General features: G+C 39.5%; 3 protein-coding genes across 4 annotated transcripts; 2 read left to right on the forward strand and 1 right to left on the reverse strand.

Moving 5' to 3' along the window:
* Nucleotides 1-22: 22 nt before the first annotated feature.
* On the forward strand, nt 23-3,663 carry LOC121815250 (kielin/chordin-like protein). Of its 2 annotated transcripts, XR_006054942.1 has the most exons (7): nt 23-297; nt 1,060-1,171; nt 1,258-1,359; nt 1,456-1,620; nt 1,721-2,021; nt 2,799-3,111; nt 3,402-3,663. XR_006054942.1 is itself a non-coding variant. In XM_042225255.1 (6 exons), exons 1-6 carry the CDS (start codon nt 131-133, stop codon nt 3,035-3,037), a joined length of 1,086 nt encoding a protein of 361 aa, XP_042081189.1. In that variant the 5' UTR covers nt 23-130; the 3' UTR covers nt 3,038-3,183. The 2 variants fall into 2 exon arrangements, 1 of the variants encoding a protein (XP_042081189.1); XM_042225255.1 differs by lacking the exon at nt 3,402-3,663 and having other exon boundaries at nt 2,799-3,183.
* Nucleotides 3,664-7,773: 4,110 nt separating this feature from the next.
* Nucleotides 7,774-12,116, forward strand: LOC121815249. Its single transcript, XM_042225253.1, has 9 exons — nt 7,774-8,004; nt 8,111-8,373; nt 8,467-8,785; nt 8,872-9,269; nt 9,351-9,647; nt 9,729-9,905; nt 9,994-10,098; nt 10,197-10,288; nt 10,374-12,116. Exons 2-9 carry the CDS (start codon nt 8,236-8,238, stop codon nt 10,447-10,449), a joined length of 1,602 nt encoding a protein of 533 aa, XP_042081187.1. The 5' UTR covers nt 7,774-8,004; nt 8,111-8,235; the 3' UTR covers nt 10,450-12,116.
* Nucleotides 12,117-12,390: 274 nt separating this feature from the next.
* Nucleotides 12,391-17,730, reverse strand: dnaja2b (DnaJ heat shock protein family (Hsp40) member A2b). The gene is made up of 9 exons (XM_042225252.1): nt 17,569-17,730; nt 16,617-16,676; nt 16,047-16,273; nt 15,883-15,963; nt 15,634-15,767; nt 15,325-15,521; nt 15,036-15,180; nt 12,808-12,935; nt 12,391-12,720 (listed from the first exon to the last, which is right to left on the reverse strand). The coding sequence occupies exons 1-9, from the start codon at nt 17,644-17,646 to the stop codon at nt 12,532-12,534; spliced, it is 1,239 nt and encodes a 412-aa protein (XP_042081186.1). The 5' UTR covers nt 17,647-17,730; the 3' UTR covers nt 12,391-12,531.
* Between the last annotated feature and the right edge of the window lie 1,369 nt (nt 17,731-19,099).

Raw genomic sequence — 19,099 nt, forward strand, 5'->3', positions numbered from 1 at the left:
AAGAAGAGAGATTCACAGAGCACATTTTGTCACTGCAGACTTTTTGTTTTTTAAATCATTTTAGGTTCATCATATTCTCACACAGCCAGTGTTAACACAGTCTGTTTGTGTGTTTTACTGCCAGGATGAGATGCCTGCAGTTATCCCAGGTTTGTGTTGTCCTCATTGCCTTCCTCGTCCAGCTACTTGCAGTGCCTTTGGCGATCCTCATTACCGGACCTTCGATGGCCGCATGCTGCACTTCCAGGGAACGTGCACATATGTCCTGACACAGGATTGTGAGAGTGGAGATTTCAGGTGATATTCATCCCAAACAATAGCTATAATAATTAATTGTATAAAAAGTAGTGCTGTCAATAGATTAAAAATAATTAACAAATTAATCTCACAATTATCTGTAATTAATTGCGATTAATCACAATTACTTGATCCTGATAACTTGATTTTTTTCAGCTTTATATTTAAGCTTCTAACTGACATTTATGCAATATAATAAAGTAAATGTAGAATAAACAAGAAATTCAAATTCAAATAGAATTTGAATAGTTTTCTTCAATCTTCTCCGCATTAAAACCTTTAACGCATTAATTGCGTTAAAGGTTTTAATCGCAATGGGGATTAATTCGCGTTAACTCGTTAATTTTCGGTGGCGCTAATATATATATATACATACATAGACAGAATCGTTTTGAGTATTTTGAGTCATTGTGTGCTCCAGATGTGTTCATCGAGTTAAAATTTATAAACGCGTTGAGCATGATGGTGGATTATTTTGCATTAATGCGTTAATTTTGACAGCACTAATGAAAAAGAGATTCTTTTTCTGTTCAAACAAACCAGAACAGTACTGGTTCTGTGTTGAGGTTGATGATATGAAGTACCTCCCCAAGAGGTGCAGTTGCCATCATTGCCTCACAGAAAAAATAGTCTTGGACATCCTAGCTGGCTGGAACTGGAGGTGTTTCAGAAAATAGATGCATTGTTATTGTATTTAAAGCACAAAATTTTGCTAAAAGGTAACAAGTAACAAAACAAGAAAGCACATTTTTGTTTTTACAGTGTTCATGCTACAAATGATGATCGTGGACGTAAAGGAGTGTCCTGGACTAAAGAGGTTACTGTGTTTTTGGGTGATGTCACAGTGCAGCTACTGCAGGACTGGATTGTGAAGGTTTGTATGTAAATAGACCATAAAGGGTTTTACCCAGTGAATTTTATGCTTAGTGCATTCACTCATCCATCTCCTCTTTTATCCAGGTGAATGATGAGGCTGTAACTTTGCCATTTCTCAGGGAACCATACATCTATATCGAACGGCAAACCAACACAATTTTACTCAACACTAACATTGGTCTGAAGGTGCAGTACTCTTTGTTTTTCTGTCTCTTTACCTTCTCACAAATTTGGTCACTCCCAGTTTTGTAACAAACTGGTACATCCACTCGCCCACCTTAGGTGCTGTGGAGTCCTCGTTCACATGTAGAAGTAAGTGTGCCAGGCTCCTATAAGGGCCACACCTGTGGACTTTGTGGAAACTTCAACAACTACTACCAGGATGACCTCCGGATGCCAAATGGACGAATCACCCTATCTGAGTCTGAATTTGGAAACAGCTGGAGGGTAAAATCAATACACAGCAGTAATACAGAGACTCTATAAAATACATAGCTTATCACTAATTTTGACCGCATGCAAATGAAATAACTTTTTGTCATTTAAGGTCACAAATGGTACCCATTTCCGCTCCTCCTGTCGTCCTGGCGAGAATGTTGACCCTTGTAAGGATGCAGGCTACCAGGCCAAGAAGGGGGCCAACACTCGCTGTAAAATCCTGAAGTCTGCCATCTTTAAGCCCTGTCATCCCGTGGTGCCTCCTGAACAGTGGTACGGAGCTTGTGTTTACGACCTCTGTGCTTGCGGTGCAAATACTGATGACTGTCTTTGTGACACGTTGGAGGCCTACGCGAGCCAGTGCAGAGCAGCAGGAGTCATCGTGCAGTGGAGGAGCGCGTCTCTGTGTGGTGAGTAAATCACCAGAAAGTGGCAAATATACTCTAGGATGTATATTATCATTTCACATCGAGCGTGCATGCCGGCAACCAGCTGTCAGCTTCATAACCAACTTTAAACTGTCACGGGCCCAGCTTTTTAAATTTTGGGTCTTGTCTAGTTTTCAGTTGGTTTCAGTTCATGTTTTATATCCTGAGTTTCTGTGTATTCCTGTCTTCTTAATGTTCCCATGTGTGTCCTAACCTCATCCCTGTGTTTTGTCCTTGGTGTTTCCTTCTTTGTGTTTGTTTCCTTTTCTGTCTTTGTTTCAGGTCTGTGTTTCTGTTCTCATGTTCTGCTACTTCCTGTTTTATTTTGATAGTCTCTCATCTTGTTTGCTCTAATCTCCTCTTGGCTATTTTGACTAAAATGTGTTCTTTGTCACGTCCTCCCTTTTGCTGTGCGCTCTCTTGTCCGTGTGTTCTCCTAGAGTCCTATTTTTCGGTTTGGTTTGTGTAATTTCTGTAATTTGCCAGCAAGCAAAGCTGAGTTTTTGATTTTATTTCTCTTCCTGTGTCCTGCCTCTGGGTCCACAGTCTGCTTGCCACACGGCGTTCCATGACATAAACTGCTTAATGTTATAAGGAAGTAATGCAATATGATTCATTCTGAATTAAAAATAAACAGCCATTGGCCTCACTGCTGTCAGCCACCCGGAAATTTCTGCTGAGGATCAGTAAAGGTCAAAATAAGACATATGCTTGAAGCTGTAGTGCTCACAGTGTTTTCTTTGCTCCTGTCTTCCACAGCTGTGGGCTGCCCAGTGGAGAGGGGCTTTGTGTTTGATGAGTGCGGCCCCCCTTGTCCTGTAACCTGCTTTAATGTCGATGTACCTCTGGGAGTGATAGAAAGCCACTGTTTCAAGCCCTGTGTTCCAGGATGTCAGTGTCCTGCTGGTCTGGTCCTACACAACAACTACTGCATACCACAAGAGAAGTGTCCAAAGATCATTCATGGCAGCTCCTCAAATGCCACAGTTACTCAATAAGTGGACACTCACTTATAATTTCACACACATGCACTGTCACTGCATCAGCCCCATGTTACTGTATACAATGGAAACACCCATATGGAAAAGAAATAGTAAAAACATATATGATTTACTCATGAAAGTGGCCACTTTCATGAGTAAATCATATATAAATCATATAAGGATTACATGATTTACTCATGAAAGTGGCTACTTTCTCATTACTTTCATATATTTTTTTAGTAAGTATCCAAAACATACAAGTTTCATTATATAATTTTTCAAGGGATCTTATATGCGTTTTCACTCTTGTATGCTTTTCATACAAGTTTCATACAAGACAGATAAAAACTTTATAAGATTTATATCTTTTCCATATGGTCATTTCCAGATGAACCTCCATGACCTGTGGACTCCACATACTGTGTTTGTTGGTTTTTATAAATATTGTAACACTGAATATTTAATTCCATACCTAGTTTGTTTCACACATTTACTTTAACAGTATTAGCAATTATTTAAAGTTGTTTATTATGCAGGTTACATTTTTAGCACTGTGCAATGTCTGACTGTTCATACAGGAAGCCATATAATCTCAGGTAATCTTTTCCTTCTCCATTTTATAAATAAAAGTTTCACTAATATTTCTGTTGTTTCTTTTTCTGTGTTCAGAGACAAACTTGATGTTGATATTTAATCACCCATTTGGCAACACTGTCCTTTCTGCACACATTGTATTTATTTGAGTAGAGTGTATTTTAGTGAGTACACATCAGGGCAGCTACACATGTCAAAATATGTGAAATAGCCTTACAATTCAACAAATATGGTAAGCAGTTTTCAATAATAAATCAGCTTATTTCAAGGTGATTCTCAATGATCAACTGCTTATAGACCTAACCACCTCATTATTATTACCTTTATTTGACCAAGAAATCCCACTGAGGTCTCTCTTTTTTTTAGGGAGAGCTGGCCAGGCATGTTTACATTCACTTCTTTCTCTAAATTGTCCATGGTCCAGGGTGCTTTGTAAAAAAACACTGTTTTCCCTAGATATGTCATAACTTTAAGCAAATCAAAAAAAGAAACCGGCTCATATCCCTTTGTTTTCCTCTTAACAGTGATGTTTTTCTACAATAAGACAAAGAAACACAGCCACTTTACAACACTATAGTCTGTATATAAAAGTTGTATGTAGCCACAATGACATCATCTATTATTTTCTGGACTCTGGACAATTTGAAGTTTCAACAGGTGAAATGGTTAAGTGCTAAGCTATCAGATAACTAGTAAGCTTGTTAAACAAGATATATAAGTATATGGGTTCATCACATGGAAGCAGATTCCTTTTAATTATTGATAATCATGCAAATAGTATAGCAGTATCATACAGATAAAATACTAGAATTCTACACAACAAAACTGGAGCATAAACTTCTGCAAACAGAGGTGAGACCCAGGAAGGCATACCTGTCAATCACAGCACCCACACCCCTACATTTAAGGCTTAATAAAACCCAAAATGGTTAGTTATTTTTTTAAAAAAGTTGATCCACCATACAGCTTTTGAAGAGAACAGAAGCCTAAATCACATACTAGGACTTTGTATGCCTTAAAAATAAAGTAAATAAATCATTTGACACCACAGACTTTAAAATAAAGACAACACAACACTAAAAGGCATGGAGCCACTGACTTTCACTACGTGTTAAATGTTACAGAGCACTACACTCAGGTGTAAAGCATCACGTGGTCATGTATCACCTTTCACTCTCTGACAGATACACTGTCACTTTTTGTTGCTGGTAAGCTGATCCAGCTGTTTCCCAGAGGACTGCCGTAACCATAGTAATATGCTGCATAATTTATCAACCTGAAAACATGGAGCAGGTAGGATACTTTGCTGTGGCTGTGTGAGAAATGCATTTGTTTTCCTTTTGTATGTACAAGGTTGAATTGAATGAACTGAAAATAAATGTAATTACAACCATGTGCTTTGCTTCAGGATTACATTGCTGGTCTTTACCAGTCTCTAGGTATGTCTGTTGGCGCAGAGTTTACCCCTGAGGATGTGAGTCTCCTTTACAGCAAAGTGTTTCATTTTTCTTCCAACATCACTGAAGCACATACGGCTATGAGGAAGGTACCAGCTCACACATAATTAGACACAAACACAAACAAACAAATAGTAACAGAGTACTACGATGGGGCTGTTTGTGCTTCAGATTGCAGGAGGAGACAGTAGCTGGACCTGTATTGGTGAAAATGTTTTGGATGTTCTCTTAGAAATGGAAAGGGAAAGGGAAAAGAAGGAAATGGTACAATTTTTCTTCTTTAATATGATAATATCGTAGCTTAACTCCATAATCAAAATATTATTACTACTGCTCTTATAAATACTCTTATCTTCAGCTATACTGGGACCTCCTGCTACTAAATACTGGAAATCCCAATGCTTTTCATCACACGATGGATTCCCTGCTCCAGAATACAGACCTTAATACTTTCAAAAAGGCATACACCTCAGATTTAGGATCCCTACAGCAGGTTGGTACAGGTATGTACTTGCAGAACTGTACACTTTCTCCTGCATTAATGCAGTTCATTATTTGCCCTCTTTTGCTTTCCGCAGATCGGAAGATGGGGAGGGGGGAAAGAGTTCTCTGGGAAAAAGACATGTGTGAAAAGGCTCAAAAAAGCAGCCAGGCAGTACTGGGCTAGGTGAGCATCTTTTATTGAGGGTGAGAAGTTACTCAGTTTATAGCAAAATGTGTTATTTTAATATTAAATTTGTACATGTATTGATTTTTATTGTGTGTATGTATGAACCACATAGTACACGGTTGTTAGACTTACAGCCACATCACCCAGATTACTGTGTTGCATGTGTGAAAAGCCAAAGATTAAAGAACCTAAAAGGAGCAAAATTCGTAACTGCTTTTTCTTTAATACCCTAGTCCTTGTGGCAAATCTGTGCATTATTCAATAATATTAAATTGTGGTTTGCATGTAGCACAACAAATCGCTAAAGCAAGTAGAAAACAACTCGGTGACTGAAGCTTAACTGGGTGTACTGATGTGAGCAACAATTGTATTGCCAGTTCACACAGCTTTTTACTAAGGAGGATGTTTTATCTTTCAGAGGTTATTCAATATTACTTAACCTGAGTATTAAGGAGCAACTGAGCATTTCAGAGATATACAGTTTTCTAATATTACAAACCACCCCTTTATAGTGAAGTGCTTACTTGCAATAGCTATGTTGTTAATGTGTCTGCTTCTACTAAGATTGGCATCACAGGGTGTGTGGAGCATACTGCCCTCTACATGGCAGAACCAAAGTCAAAGGATTACAGGCCAGGCGTGGGGCCATGTCTCCTTGTCAGACATCCTCCTCTTGGTGGATGTCAAGTATGATGTGGTCACTCAATTGCTGTATACAGAAATGCTTCAGGAGCACCATAGTAAGGAAATGTTCCTCTACACTGTCACCTAAGTACACCTTAATCACAATGAAGGAGTCTGCTTTGGATGCTTCATGTTTCTGTCATTACTTCTTTGTTGATCCACAGCTAAGAGCGTCTGGGAGATGATGCCGACATGGCAACAGCATCAGGAAGTAGAACAGTTGGAGGATCGTGCAGATGAAGCTTTGGCATCTGTTGATATGCTCAGCTTAGCTGAGCTGCCAGGAGCTTTCAGGATGTACAAGTAACACACATAGATCATGTTTTTGCTACTTTGCTTGAGTGTTTGAACTTGGCTACACTGCCACTGGTCGGGGATATAAGGAGTCAGTGTGTTATCCAAAAACTAAAAAAGGATGTGCATAAACAACTTTGTTAAATAGCACACGTAACGGCAAAGAAAATGGTTTATCAAAACAGATGGGTTCATTTGTAGATCCATCAATTTTCCTGACTGCTTATTTAACTAAAGGGTTGAAAAGGGATAGATCCCATCTCAGGTGGCATAGGCCAACAGGCAGGATACACTTTGGACAAGTTCAGCACAGGGAGAACAAAAAGCGACAGACGATTCACACTCACATCCATACGTACTGGCACTTTAGGGTCTACTATTAAGATGGCATTCATATATTTGTATTATGTCTGTATTATGGATGGAAAACATTTAGTTTGATTCATGTTAAGCCAAAGCACCATGGTAAAGCTTATTTCCCTTCAGGGCCTGTATGAGTGCATCTTTTAGAAGTTGTCCTGAGCAGTTCTGGTCTGCCGTTTCTCTTCTGAATGAGTTGCACAAATTTTGTCAACAAGAACATGATGCACTTACAGTCCTGCATGAGAGGTAAATTATTTCAAGTAGTTTCATACATTTGACTTAAGAGAGTTTTTTGGGGGGAAATACCACCATGAAACCCTGAGAGGGAAAGGGTTGATTCATCAATCTTTTATCTTCCAGGCTCCATGGGGAGAGCCTGAAACTGTTGTGTCTGTACGTCAGGTTGGCAACTATTAGAGCTCAGAGAGAGAAACTTTCCTATACAGCTCTTCTGGCTGCTCACCAGTCCTGGGAGACATGGTGAGCCAAAACAACACTCAGAGTATACAACAGTTTGTATTCACAATCATCAAGTTTTCATATCCTTTGTGTACTGTCTGTCCATTCAGGCCACATGTTAACGGTCCACGTAGAGCAGAGCAGGCCTCCTTGTGGCTACATGGAGAAGCACAAGAGAAAGAGTATGACTTTGAGACAATAGAGCAGGTATTACAAATCAGACTGTGGACAGCAAACTCCTGTTATAATATTGCTCTCAGATTATATACATGATTTTTTTTAGTGGGTTAACATTACTTTTATAAGTAATAGAGCTACATTTTTGGTCCACTTATAGCAGTCAGTGCTGCAGCTGCTGGTGCTGACTCAAGAGGAGGAGAGGAAGCAACTTATCACATTAATACATGGAATCTCCATAAAGGATGTGCAGGCACCAGCATTCACAGTGCCTCCAAAATATGGTAATAAATAGTTTTATTTTTCCCAGCAGAATTTATTTAGAATTTACTTCTTTTTGATTTCCATCATTTCTCCACTTCATTATCTTCTTTCCTGTTTCCTCGACAGACAATCATCATCAAGTTCCTTTGAGGAATGGCTGTATTAAAAGGCTGCATCAAATTCATGCTTGGTTGCAGGCACACAGTGGTACTCAGAGCCCTCTACAGCAAACTAACCCTGAACCACAACCGATGGCCCAGCTCAAAGTGCAGGCCTACAGAGAATGGTCCCAACTTCTCCTGGAAGACTGTGCCCTGCTTCTTCTAACCCATCTAACAGAACTTCAGGAAGTCCAAGCTTCTGCTTTACTGCAAGCGATGATGGATGGGGTGAGTCGAGGCAATCACAACATACAAGTCAAAGCAAGAAAACCTACAAAAGGCTGTAATGTTAATAGTGGTGCATCTTGTCTCTTTGTTTAGAATGCACAGCTTCTCCAGGCTTTGCGGGATAAATATAAATCTGAATTTCAAGCTCAGTGCTTTAGCAACCTGCTCCACCTCCTGATCTCAGATGCCCCCCTTAGTTCAGGCTCTATGTTAAATCCTTATCCAAACTTTACTGAAACCAGCAGCAGCAAGCAAATCATAGTTCAGTCCTCTTACACTGGACAGGCAGAAGTCCAAAACATGAGTGGGGGATCAGCTGAAGCTGAGACGGTTGATTCAAGCAAAAGCAGCAACAGTGTAGTGAATGAAGTCCAAAATGCGGATGGGACTTACAAACACGATTTCTGTTCAGGTATTAAAAACATTTAATAACTAATTATCCTAATAAAATAACATATTCCTAAAACTGTGGGAATAATATGCTTTGAACTCCAACAGGTTGTGGAGCAGTCATGGAGGACCTGCCCTACTTGGAGATCCTGTGTGTGTCAGATGCTCGTGAGGGTCTTGCTGCAGATGGAGGAGCCAAAGAGGAAGCAGAGGGCAGTGAATTAAAGAGCCCCCAGAGCTGTGAGAAACAGGGCTCTTTAATCACCCTCGCCTGGAGCAAACCACCAGAGGATGACATATACAGCGCAGCAGAGCCTGCAGATGGGTGTACAGGAGAGATTCAGGATGGTGCAAGAAGTCTGAAGACGCAAGCACGGCCTACACAATGTGATGTGTCAGATCAAGAGAGAGATGGAGAAGAGCTGAAACCTACTGGGTTGAAGTCTGGTACTCCAGATCACTGTGACACACAGTCTGCAAACCAGCAGTGCAGCACAGTAGAAGAGGTACTTCATAAGAGTGTAGCAGAACGTAATTCACTGTGACTGTCACTGAACTCATGTGTTCACTTTCTGAATTCTTATTAGCTGGCCTTCAGTAACAGACAAACAGCCGACCAACCAAATGAAGGAGAAACTGTATTTGAATGTGGCTTACAAACACATGCTTTGGTGGCAGAGAGCAAGGAAGCCGCACAGCCACACCCTATGGCTGATTCCTCTGAAGCTAACCCACATGCAGACAACTTCTGCTATGGGACATGCAAGGACATAACTAATGCTGACAGGGATGTGACTGAGGTGGAAACAGAGTCCAAGCAGTGGGACATGACAGACCCTGAACTTGATCGCTATAAGGAGCAGAAATACTGTCCAGAAGAAACAGTAAGAGTAGTCTTGATATATTCTAGTTAGATCGGTTCTCATTTAAAACATACAACCAGCTATTTTCCCACCATGTTCCAGGTAGACTGTAGCCTGTCAGAGTGTAAGGCAAAGAAGGAAGCTTCTCTGATGGAGAGAGAACGAGTGAGCGAACCGGTGTCTGCAATGGAGAGAGAGAGGACAATGCGCAACCTAGTGGACATGCAAAGAAAAGTTGAACAAAGGCAACAGAGAGACAGAGAGAGGCAACTGCTCAGGGTGAGACAAGGTGTAGAGAGGGACACTGCATGCTCATGACTCAGAAATGAAAGCAGAATTGATGTTACATTGTTAGCATGTCTTTCAGGTTCAGGAGCGCCTGTCAATCATCCAGAACAGAAAGGCAGAGGAAGACCTGCTTGGCCTGAAACACACAGACAGGATAAAGCACCTTACTCAAGATCTACCACTGGTAACTACATATTGAGGAACTGTATACTTAAAAAAAAAAAAAAAAAAAAAAACAACGAATTAACATGCTATCTTATCATCATATTGTCTACTTTTTAGGAAGATAAGAACAAGCAGAAGACTGTTGTGAAAGAGCGTCTGGAGCAACTCAGAAGAGAGCGCTCTTATGTCATGCAGTCTAAAAGAGATAGGTAAATGACACCCTCTTGAATCTGCCAGTCAACACCAAATTAATATTGACCGCATTTATTTCAACACTATTTTTTAATCCTTTAGAAATACCACAGGGTTTAAAGAACTCCTGGGTCCAGTTGCCCTCCAGAGCAGAGACACGGAGGATGCAGAAGACTGAGTCACAACACAGTCACAAAAATACCAACAAATGTACGCTTTTCTTATTTTGAATATATTGAGGCACCAATTGTCTAATGTGTTTAGGTTTAATGGTGCAGATTTTCTATCAGCAGTATTTCCTTTTGTTCGGGGTTGTAACAAAACTTATACAGAATGCTCAGAAACCAGTACAGGTTGTACATATGAAAACAGAACAGCTCAATTAACTTGCAGTCATTTATTGTACAGTTTAATCATAATCTCAACAACCATAAGCATCAACAATAATGTAATTTACCAATGACCCTTGTGTACAGACTATCCCGTGGGCTAAATTAAATACACAATGAGTCACAGAGGTGCGTGATAACAGTCTACAGTGGCTCCATTAACTTCTCTTCATCTGAACATAACATTTATTACCATTATGTAAGAAAAAAAGTTGTGGCTAAAGAAAGACACTGCTGTTGACTCTGAATGCACCTGTGGAGTAGGACTGTATTTATTTACAGGTATATGGGGGTGGGACTCTTATAACATGTTGAGGGACAAAGGTTTGGCTAACAAGAATAGGGAGATATGTATAACATAGAGGGTTTGGTGCAGGCTCAGTGGTTTTCCTGCAAGCCAGGAGAACTTCTCAGTCCTGGTGAGAATAAAACTGTCCATGTGGGGAAGATTCTCAGCAAATAAACATTTTTTCTCCTTCCCTAACTTTATATAATATCCACTCACACTGCAGTCCAATATAAAGCAGGAATACCTACCACCCTAATAAGCCGGAACATTCCACAGCAGCTCCCACACACTGAGCCACTGCATAACACACATACAAGTAGTATACAAGTTTGACCTCCACTCAAATGAACACAAAACTTCAAGTTCAGAGGTCTCAAACACACTAACCCCCCGCTTCAGACATGCAATTGTTTCCATTAATCAACTGAACTTGTCGGCTTCATGTCTGAACATTGATCGTCTCTCTTCAATAATGGCAAGACTGTGAATGTGCATGTGTCTTGAATCAGTAACGACTATAATTTGAAGAGTTGTATATGATGCTTTTTTCCTGATCCAGAAGAGAAATGTTTGTCCCTGGGTGGATGTGTTAGGGGAAGGGTACAGCTCTCCAAGGAGCACCATGCAGTACAAATACAGAACCTGCCCCTTTTTACACTATTGGAGAGAACTAAACATTCGAAAATTTACTTGTCTTCAATTAAAGAACCTTAACTAAAGTGCTATACATCTGCACAGCATAATTTTCTCACTTTAAAGATTAATGAATGTTATCTCTGTCTGAATAGGGGCTTATCATTCACACCTACATAGACAAAAAACAGCTTACATATGAGAAAAAAACAAAACAAAAAACAAATGTGCCTGGCAGGCAGGTAACTTTAGTCAGGCCTTTAATATGTGTGTGTGGCAGCTAGGAACTGAACAGAACCAGCAAATCCCATTTTCAAAATATGACACGTATAATCAGGTTAGCGCTGATGGGAGCAGGGCACTTTAATAGTGGTGACACACTGAAATTGAAACACCTGTGGTGCCAGATGTTTATGTAATGTCTGGACCCTAGTTTTACACGGGCAAGCTCTTTAGCAAACGGCAGCATGCGCTTGTGTGTAAAAGATTTTAAACTATACCTTTTACAAGACAGTCAACAAAAATTGAATTTTATACATTACCTTTCATTATAGGAAAGACGAGTCTAAACATTTAGGATGAAAACAAAGGGATCTAAATCATGTTAATTCAATAAACCTCTGAAAATGGGGCCACCTTCCTGCTGCTGGCTTTGAAGAGCACTACTGTTCATAAACATAAAATGATCATAACACATCCAGGATCACTGTCTTATGGGCACCATGGAGCTGAACGAAGGGGGTGGAATTTTGTGTGAGATAAAATTTTTTATATATATATAATATTATATATATATATATATATAATATATATATATTATATATATAATAATCTCTTTTCATGTGAGTCTTGAGAGGAGGAAAATGTATGAGTCGCAAATCTTGAATGGTGTTAGCAATGGGACTTTTGTGTTTTTATGCTTCTATGTGTGTGCAAGTCTGTAGTCTTTCTATTGGTGTGCGCACTGCACTCCTGGGCCATGATGACCGCCTTCCTCATCAGAACTATCATTGTAGGCCTCTCTCCTGGCTCCGCTTCCTGAACCTTGACTTCTGTCAAAATCTGTTAGGTCAACTTCCTCGGCATCTGCTGCAATAACGGGAGTCTCCGCACGGGCAGGCAGCAAGCACTCGAGTTCCTGAAAGAAGACAAACATCCATCACGACATTGTATTCACTCTAACATTTTGCGAGTTGTGATTTTTGTTTTCTCTATTGCAACTCACATTCAGCTTTTCAGGGTTAATCCAATTGTTTTCAGGGAACTGGACCTCAAACTTAATGTAAAGATCTCCCTTCTCAAATGGATTTCTGTACTGAGGCATCCCCTCTCCTTTCACCACTCGAATGCAGCCTGCCATAAACACACAAAGGAGAAACGGCACACAGATTCAACAACAATTGTACACTACAGTGCGAGGTCTATGTGCTCTCCAACAGAGTCTAAATATAAGATGGATCTAGCCACAGTGATATCATCCACTGACATCATCTCTCGCACTAAGCATTATCACAGTTGCTGTGTTAGTGAGGGATTGATCCGACAGTGAAACCAGGGGACACAGTATACTATAGGGACTTGTATACTACCTACTATAGGTAGGCTTGCCCTAAACCATACTGTGCTTTATGGTCCTTTCAAATCTGATAGGTAAGGGTGCAACGATACACAAAATTCACGGTTCGGTTCGATACTTTGGTGTCACGGTTCGATATTTTTTCGATACAAAAAAATGTTCATGCCTTTTTAATTTGTCATTTATTAAAATTATAAATATATATTTTAACTCAAAAGTACAGTTTTTAAATTTAATGTTGCTGAAACAACAAAGTAATAAAAAAAATAATCTATCTGATCGAGAAATCACTCATCTTTGGAAAAGAGAGTTTATTACAGAGAAATGGCTCTTTCCAAAATAAAAGCTATACTATACGCTTCTTCTGGGCTATATTCTCAGCAGCATATTAAACATATCAGGTCCCCATAAGGAGAATCATGTGCTAACGGCTGTCTAAATGACTCGGGTAAAGTTTGTAGCATGTGTGCTTGTTGTTTTTGTCTGCTTCCACTTGTCTTTGCACTAGGATGATGTCGGCGTAAATGTGCAGTCATATTCGTTGTGTTCCCACTAGTGCTGTCAGCGTTAATCTGAAATGACGTTAACGCCACAACACGGCAAATCTCCGTTAATGAGCAAACTGCGCTAACGCAGTAGTTCCCACCCATGTAATTGAGCATTGCGTGGCACATCCGACATACTGTTTTACTTTTGTCCATGACGCGCTTACCTTCAGGGTCATACGTCACATGAAGACCAAAATAGTTCCAAAGGCCACATCTGAATGAGGGTGGGGGAGGCTCAATTTGCCATGTTGTAACGAGCTTAGCTTCTGTCTTGCTAGCTTGCGCTGCACTCAGTGGATCTGCGCTCGACAGTGCAGCCTAGGCGGAGTAGTCGAACGCAGATCCACTGAGCTGTCAACACAGACAGCATAGTCAGAAGAAAAGTTGATAAAATAAATTTAAAAAATTTCATTGTTTGATACATATGCGTACCGAACAGAAAGCACTGTATCGAACGGTTCAATATCGATACGAGTTTCGTTGCACCCCTACTGATAGGGTCTAATATTTTCACATTTAAAAAATTTTAAAAATAATGAATGGTTAAAAGTAAGATTTGAAACTAGAGACACCAAAAGAAAACCCAAAACAAAACAACTTTATCACAAATTTCATAGCTCAACTTCGCTAATTGGTTGATTTCCTAATATAAACAGGCTTCTTTTTGGGAACAAGTGACGTCGCCCCCTGCTGCCCATTAGACAAAATTAGTTATACTATACATCAGCATTTCGACTTTTCTGACATGGAAGCTACATCCATCTTTTATATACAGCCTGTGGTTTCCATATTTATTCTGAACCTGGAATTTATAATATAATATAATATAAACTATGGTGCAAGTTGTCAAAATTGTCATGCAAACGATATTTTAAGACTTAGATTATACATGTGTCTGTGCTTATCATACATGCTAATGCCACAGTTTTAACTCAAATGCAGTTTTATAGTTACAAGTTTATTTAGAAAACTAGTGTTAGATTTTACATTGTTAAGTTTGAAATGTCCCAAAAAAGTATATGTATTCTCAACAACTTGAAACAATGACAGCTTTTTCACAAGACAGTTAATTATATACCACAACCTTGAGAAATTACCAGAAAATTCTACAACACCAAGGTGACTTGTTAAAACAATCTAATTTTGTTTTCAATTTGGTTCACATTAGATGTTTATATTCTCTCTTTTATGCTGTCCTAAAAATAAATGCTGGCACCAACACTTGCAGTAAAACATAAGTATTCATCCAATAAATTTCCTTCTGTCCAACCAAAAAAGAAAGAATGTCATAACAGAAAAAATAAATTAAAGTAAAGGGAAGATGTTTACCTGGCTCAATGACCTTTCCAGGTGGGTATTTAACAAGCAACTGACGTCCGTCGAGGTGTGTGACTGTGAACTGGAAGCCGCACAGAGCCTCAACCAGGCCGATACGATGAACCATGTGAAGATCGCTGCCATCACGGCGGAAATCCTATTTGAGATATAAAACCCATATTTGTTGCTTAGGTTCATTACATCAAATTGCTTGGATAAATGTAGACTTTATTCATTATCCAAGTTATTCTATTATTAAAAACAGTTTTGTAATCAATAGGAGCTGTCTGTTTTGGGGTACCTCATGTTCTTTCTCTTGCAGCACCAGAACTATATCTCCTGGTTCCATGCCTGGTGCTTGGTCAGCTTCTCCAGTGAATGTGATCTTCTGTCCATGTCTCATGCCTTTGTCCACGTGAACTTCAAGAACCTTAGTCTCCTTACAGACTTTATGACCCTCACACTTTCTGCAGCGGTCCTTTTCATTTATCACTTCACCTGGACAACAACCACACACACAGAATAGAAGACCTCAGAGAGCTGTTTTGCTGCGGTTTGTACATTAACTTTGTTTTTAATGTCAGTTTGCAGGTGTGTGGGGATACATTACCCTCCCCATTGCAATCTGTGCAGACTGACTGCATCTGCTGAACCATTCCTGGGGCCAGCTGTCTAATCATGATTCTCATGCCCCGTCCTCTGCATGCTACACACTTCTGCACAGCTCCTGCCTTACCACCCTGACTAAAAGCCAACAGTAAAGTATCAGCATTATTATCCATTTAGAGCAACTGCAAATCATTCATCAGACAGCCTTAAAACTACAAATCAATATAATTTTAACAAAAAGGAAACTCACCCATTACAGGCACTACACAGCACATTCTTACTGAGCTGCAGTTTTGTGGTTTTACCATTGTACAAGTCTTCAAGAGAAACCCTGTAACAACACGATTTGTAAGTACACATACTGCATTACATATGCACCATCCACTGAAGCATCCATCAAACAACAACACTTACTTCAGCGGGTGTACCATATCATCTCCTCTCCTCCTGCCTCCATTGCGTCCTCTTCCTTGTCCCCCCATGAACCCAAACAGTCCTCCACCAAAAATGTGAGAGAAGATATCCTCCATGCCAGGTCCTCCTCCTCCTCCCTCCCGTAAGCCTTGCTCTCCATAGCGGTCATAAAGCTCCTTTTTTTCTGGGTTTGTCAATACCTCATATGCAAAACTTATCTCTTTAAACTGGAAAATGAACAAAGCACAATCAGACAGGTTGAACTGGTGCATGAAGAAAATAAATTCAGTGCACCTCAACAACAGTTCCCTTTTACAAAGCACAAAGAACTTAAAAGAGGCTTTAAGATTTGAGTCATAGAGAAATAAATATATTTTTAAAAAGCATTTTTCTCTAGTGGAAAGCCTGTGTCACATTTTGTACTCTGATCTGTGCCTAGGAGTAATCCTCAAAGCACTGGGCTATGTGATCATTATAAATGGAGGCGACATCATTTCTGCATGCCCAATTGTTGATCAACTGAGCATCCTTTGGTGCTGTTGCTAACACTACTGTTTTGGTGCATCATACCTTGTCTCCAGCTTCAGGGTTCTTGTCAGGGTGGTACTCTTTGGCCAATTTGCGGTAGGCCTGTAATAAACCAAAAAAAATAAAAATATCAGCGTGAAGAAAGCTGGGTCACAGACCTAAGCTCATGTGCCTGTAGCAAGACGCTTCAATTAGCTTGCTGTCTAAAACAACAGGACATAGTCATGATCATGGTTGCATGTAACATGTCAGAAACTCAACAACACTGCTTCCAAATATTAACAGCTTTTGACTTGCCAGCGTTATTTTGAATCCCGATAGACGGAAATACAAGGTCTTTATTACGAGACAAGAATAAGATGAATACACAAGCTGTATAAGTTGTGTTATGTCGGGTTTTTCAGAGGACGCAGCAGTTGTCAAATATGAGCCATTAGCATCTGCTTGATGTTTGAATGGATTTTAAAGGGAATAACGCCTGGACGTTGGCTAATGTAGCTGCACGAATGGTGGCATGAACGTTAGCTTGTGACCATCACACACGTTGTTTATAGCGTTGCCTAACATCAATACTGATAAGCATGATCAAGTATTACACTGGGGTTGGCAGTTTATTAAGCTAAGTGTCTCATTTAGCGAGTGATGTTTCGTTACTGAGTTGGTGGGGACTATTTGCTGGAATTTAGCATTAGTAGCCGGCAAGCTATCACACTCGTGTTTACCAGTGTTATCTCTGTTTTCAAAGAGACTAACTTCATCCTTATCACGTATTTAGAAACACTTATAAGCAATCATTCAATGCCAATGTGTCGCTTAAATTATGTTTAAAAGTCCAGTGATGTATCCCGCTGTTATCCAGCTCATTTTACTGGCTAAGCTAGCTAAACATCCATTAGCTTGTTTGTAGGCCACATTTGCTCTGGTGACCTCTCTTCCTCTTTTTTCAATTTTGTTTGAACTCCAAAACATTCATTTCACTGTAGCATTTACGTACCTTTTTAAGTTCATTTTCATTTGCAGACGGCGAAACTCCGAGGATGTCGTACAATTTAGTATCCACAACGCCCGACATGACGCTAACCGGCAACTACAGAGAGACCTTCTCCGGAGGAGGTTCAGCTGTGCGACGATACGCGGATCTACCGGCTGGGACTGTCCGGACTTTTGCCAGAAGCAGCATAGACAAACACCCCATGACAAAAAGATGCTGAAACATGGCACATACTTATTATTCCAAAACAAATACATTTTCGTTTAATTTGTATGATATACGTGTAATTAATGACCCATTTTGTGTGTGTTTACAAAAAAAAAAAAACCTTTATTGTATTTAGTGTTAGAAAATACATTAGGGACTGTGTTAATCTGTTACAAAACATTGTTTAAAGCATGAAAGTCACACTTTCCACATTGGTAATCTGGTTAAAAATATGTCCCAGAAGATACATTTTCCGGACTTATTATATGTTATGGTTATTTTCTTTTAGAACTTTGAGTGTACCATAATACCACCACGCTCAAAAGCTCTAAGCCCTGCAGTCTTTATTTAAGCTGAGCCTATGCTTAATAGCTGTTAGGCTGACACAACATAAATGTAATTTTAACAAGATCACGGATCAAATATCAGTCAGTGTGAAGATTTTCCATCCTTTCATGCATTTTCTTCTGCTTTTACTAGACTTAAATCTTAATAACTACAAGTGGCTCTAAGCCTGATAACGTTTTCTTCTTCTTCTTTTAAAAAAGAAGCCAGTAAACAAACAACGAAAGTCCAGACTATTTATACAAGAAACCACAAGCAAAAAGAACTTATGGAGCATACTGCACAAAGGAACCGAAAACATGAGCTTTGGCACAGGAATGACTACCTGCACAACACAAGAAGGAAACACATGCTGACCAAGTACTCTTGCATTTGACACAATGCAGACTATCCCTCTCCTTTCTGCTGTATATTTATCTCATTCTATATGCACACATAAACCAGTCCATGCAATGGTATGATAAATATAAAAGAAACTGAGTTACTAGACAGATTGGTGTGCAGCATATTTCCTCAACCGTGGCTTTTAAATTGCCTTAACAGCAGAATAAAGAAAGCTTGTATGAGAGTAACTCGTTTATTCATAATAAACTAAAGCAAAACTAAACATTTTTCAGCAATAAAACCTAAACTGAAACAAGCATACTGAAACAAGTGACTCCACCCTGTGATACAGCTCCACGGTGCAGCTTAAGACAAAATATAATTAATGAATATTCAGACCCGTAACCCTACACAGTGGGAATTCATGTGCAGGTAGAACAGGGACATGTTCAGGTGTGAGTTTTCGTAAAAAAAATCAAGCCGGAAACATAAAGACAGTCCCTGCACTTGTCGCTTACTTTACGTGCACAACTAAATAATTTTCCTGCAATATTAAATAAATGCTCATGTATGCATTATTGCATTCTTCACCCCAGTTTTAAACTTAAAGTGTTTATTTTCATAAAGAAAAAAAAATGTTTGAGAGCATGGATGTGAA

The sequence above is a fragment of the Haplochromis burtoni genome, unplaced genomic scaffold, assembly GCF_018398535.1.
Source record: "Haplochromis burtoni strain Fernald_Lab_line unplaced genomic scaffold, NCSU_Asbu1 Contig_164, whole genome shotgun sequence".
NCBI lineage: Eukaryota > Metazoa > Chordata > Actinopteri > Cichliformes > Cichlidae > Haplochromis > Haplochromis burtoni.

Excerpts from the sequence above, each read along its gene's own strand:
- dnaja2b (XM_042225252.1), bottom strand. The coding sequence starts at position 17,646 with ATGTCGGGCGTTGTGGATACTAAATTGTACGACATCCTCGGAGTTTCG. Across the intron at positions 16,274-16,616 it reads ACCCTGAAGCTGGAGACAAG|TTTAAAGAGATAAGTTTTGC; the intron begins GTATGATGCACC and ends TTCATTTTCCAG. Across the intron at positions 15,964-16,046 it reads GATATGGTACACCCGCTGAA|GGTTTCTCTTGAAGACTTGT; the intron begins GTAAGTGTTGTT and ends GTGTTGTTACAG.
- LOC121815250 (XM_042225255.1), top strand. The coding sequence starts at position 131 with ATGCCTGCAGTTATCCCAGGTTTGTGTTGTCCTCATTGCCTTCCTCGT. Across the intron at positions 1,360-1,455 it reads ACACTAACATTGGTCTGAAG|GTGCTGTGGAGTCCTCGTTC; the intron begins GTGCAGTACTCT and ends CGCCCACCTTAG. Across the intron at positions 1,621-1,720 it reads AATTTGGAAACAGCTGGAGG|GTCACAAATGGTACCCATTT; the intron begins GTAAAATCAATA and ends TTGTCATTTAAG.
- LOC121815249 (XM_042225253.1), top strand. The coding sequence starts at position 8,236 with ATGGCCCAGCTCAAAGTGCAGGCCTACAGAGAATGGTCCCAACTTCTC. Across the intron at positions 9,270-9,350 it reads AGTGCAGCACAGTAGAAGAG|CTGGCCTTCAGTAACAGACA; the intron begins GTACTTCATAAG and ends AATTCTTATTAG. Across the intron at positions 10,099-10,196 it reads TTACTCAAGATCTACCACTG|GAAGATAAGAACAAGCAGAA; the intron begins GTAACTACATAT and ends TCTACTTTTTAG.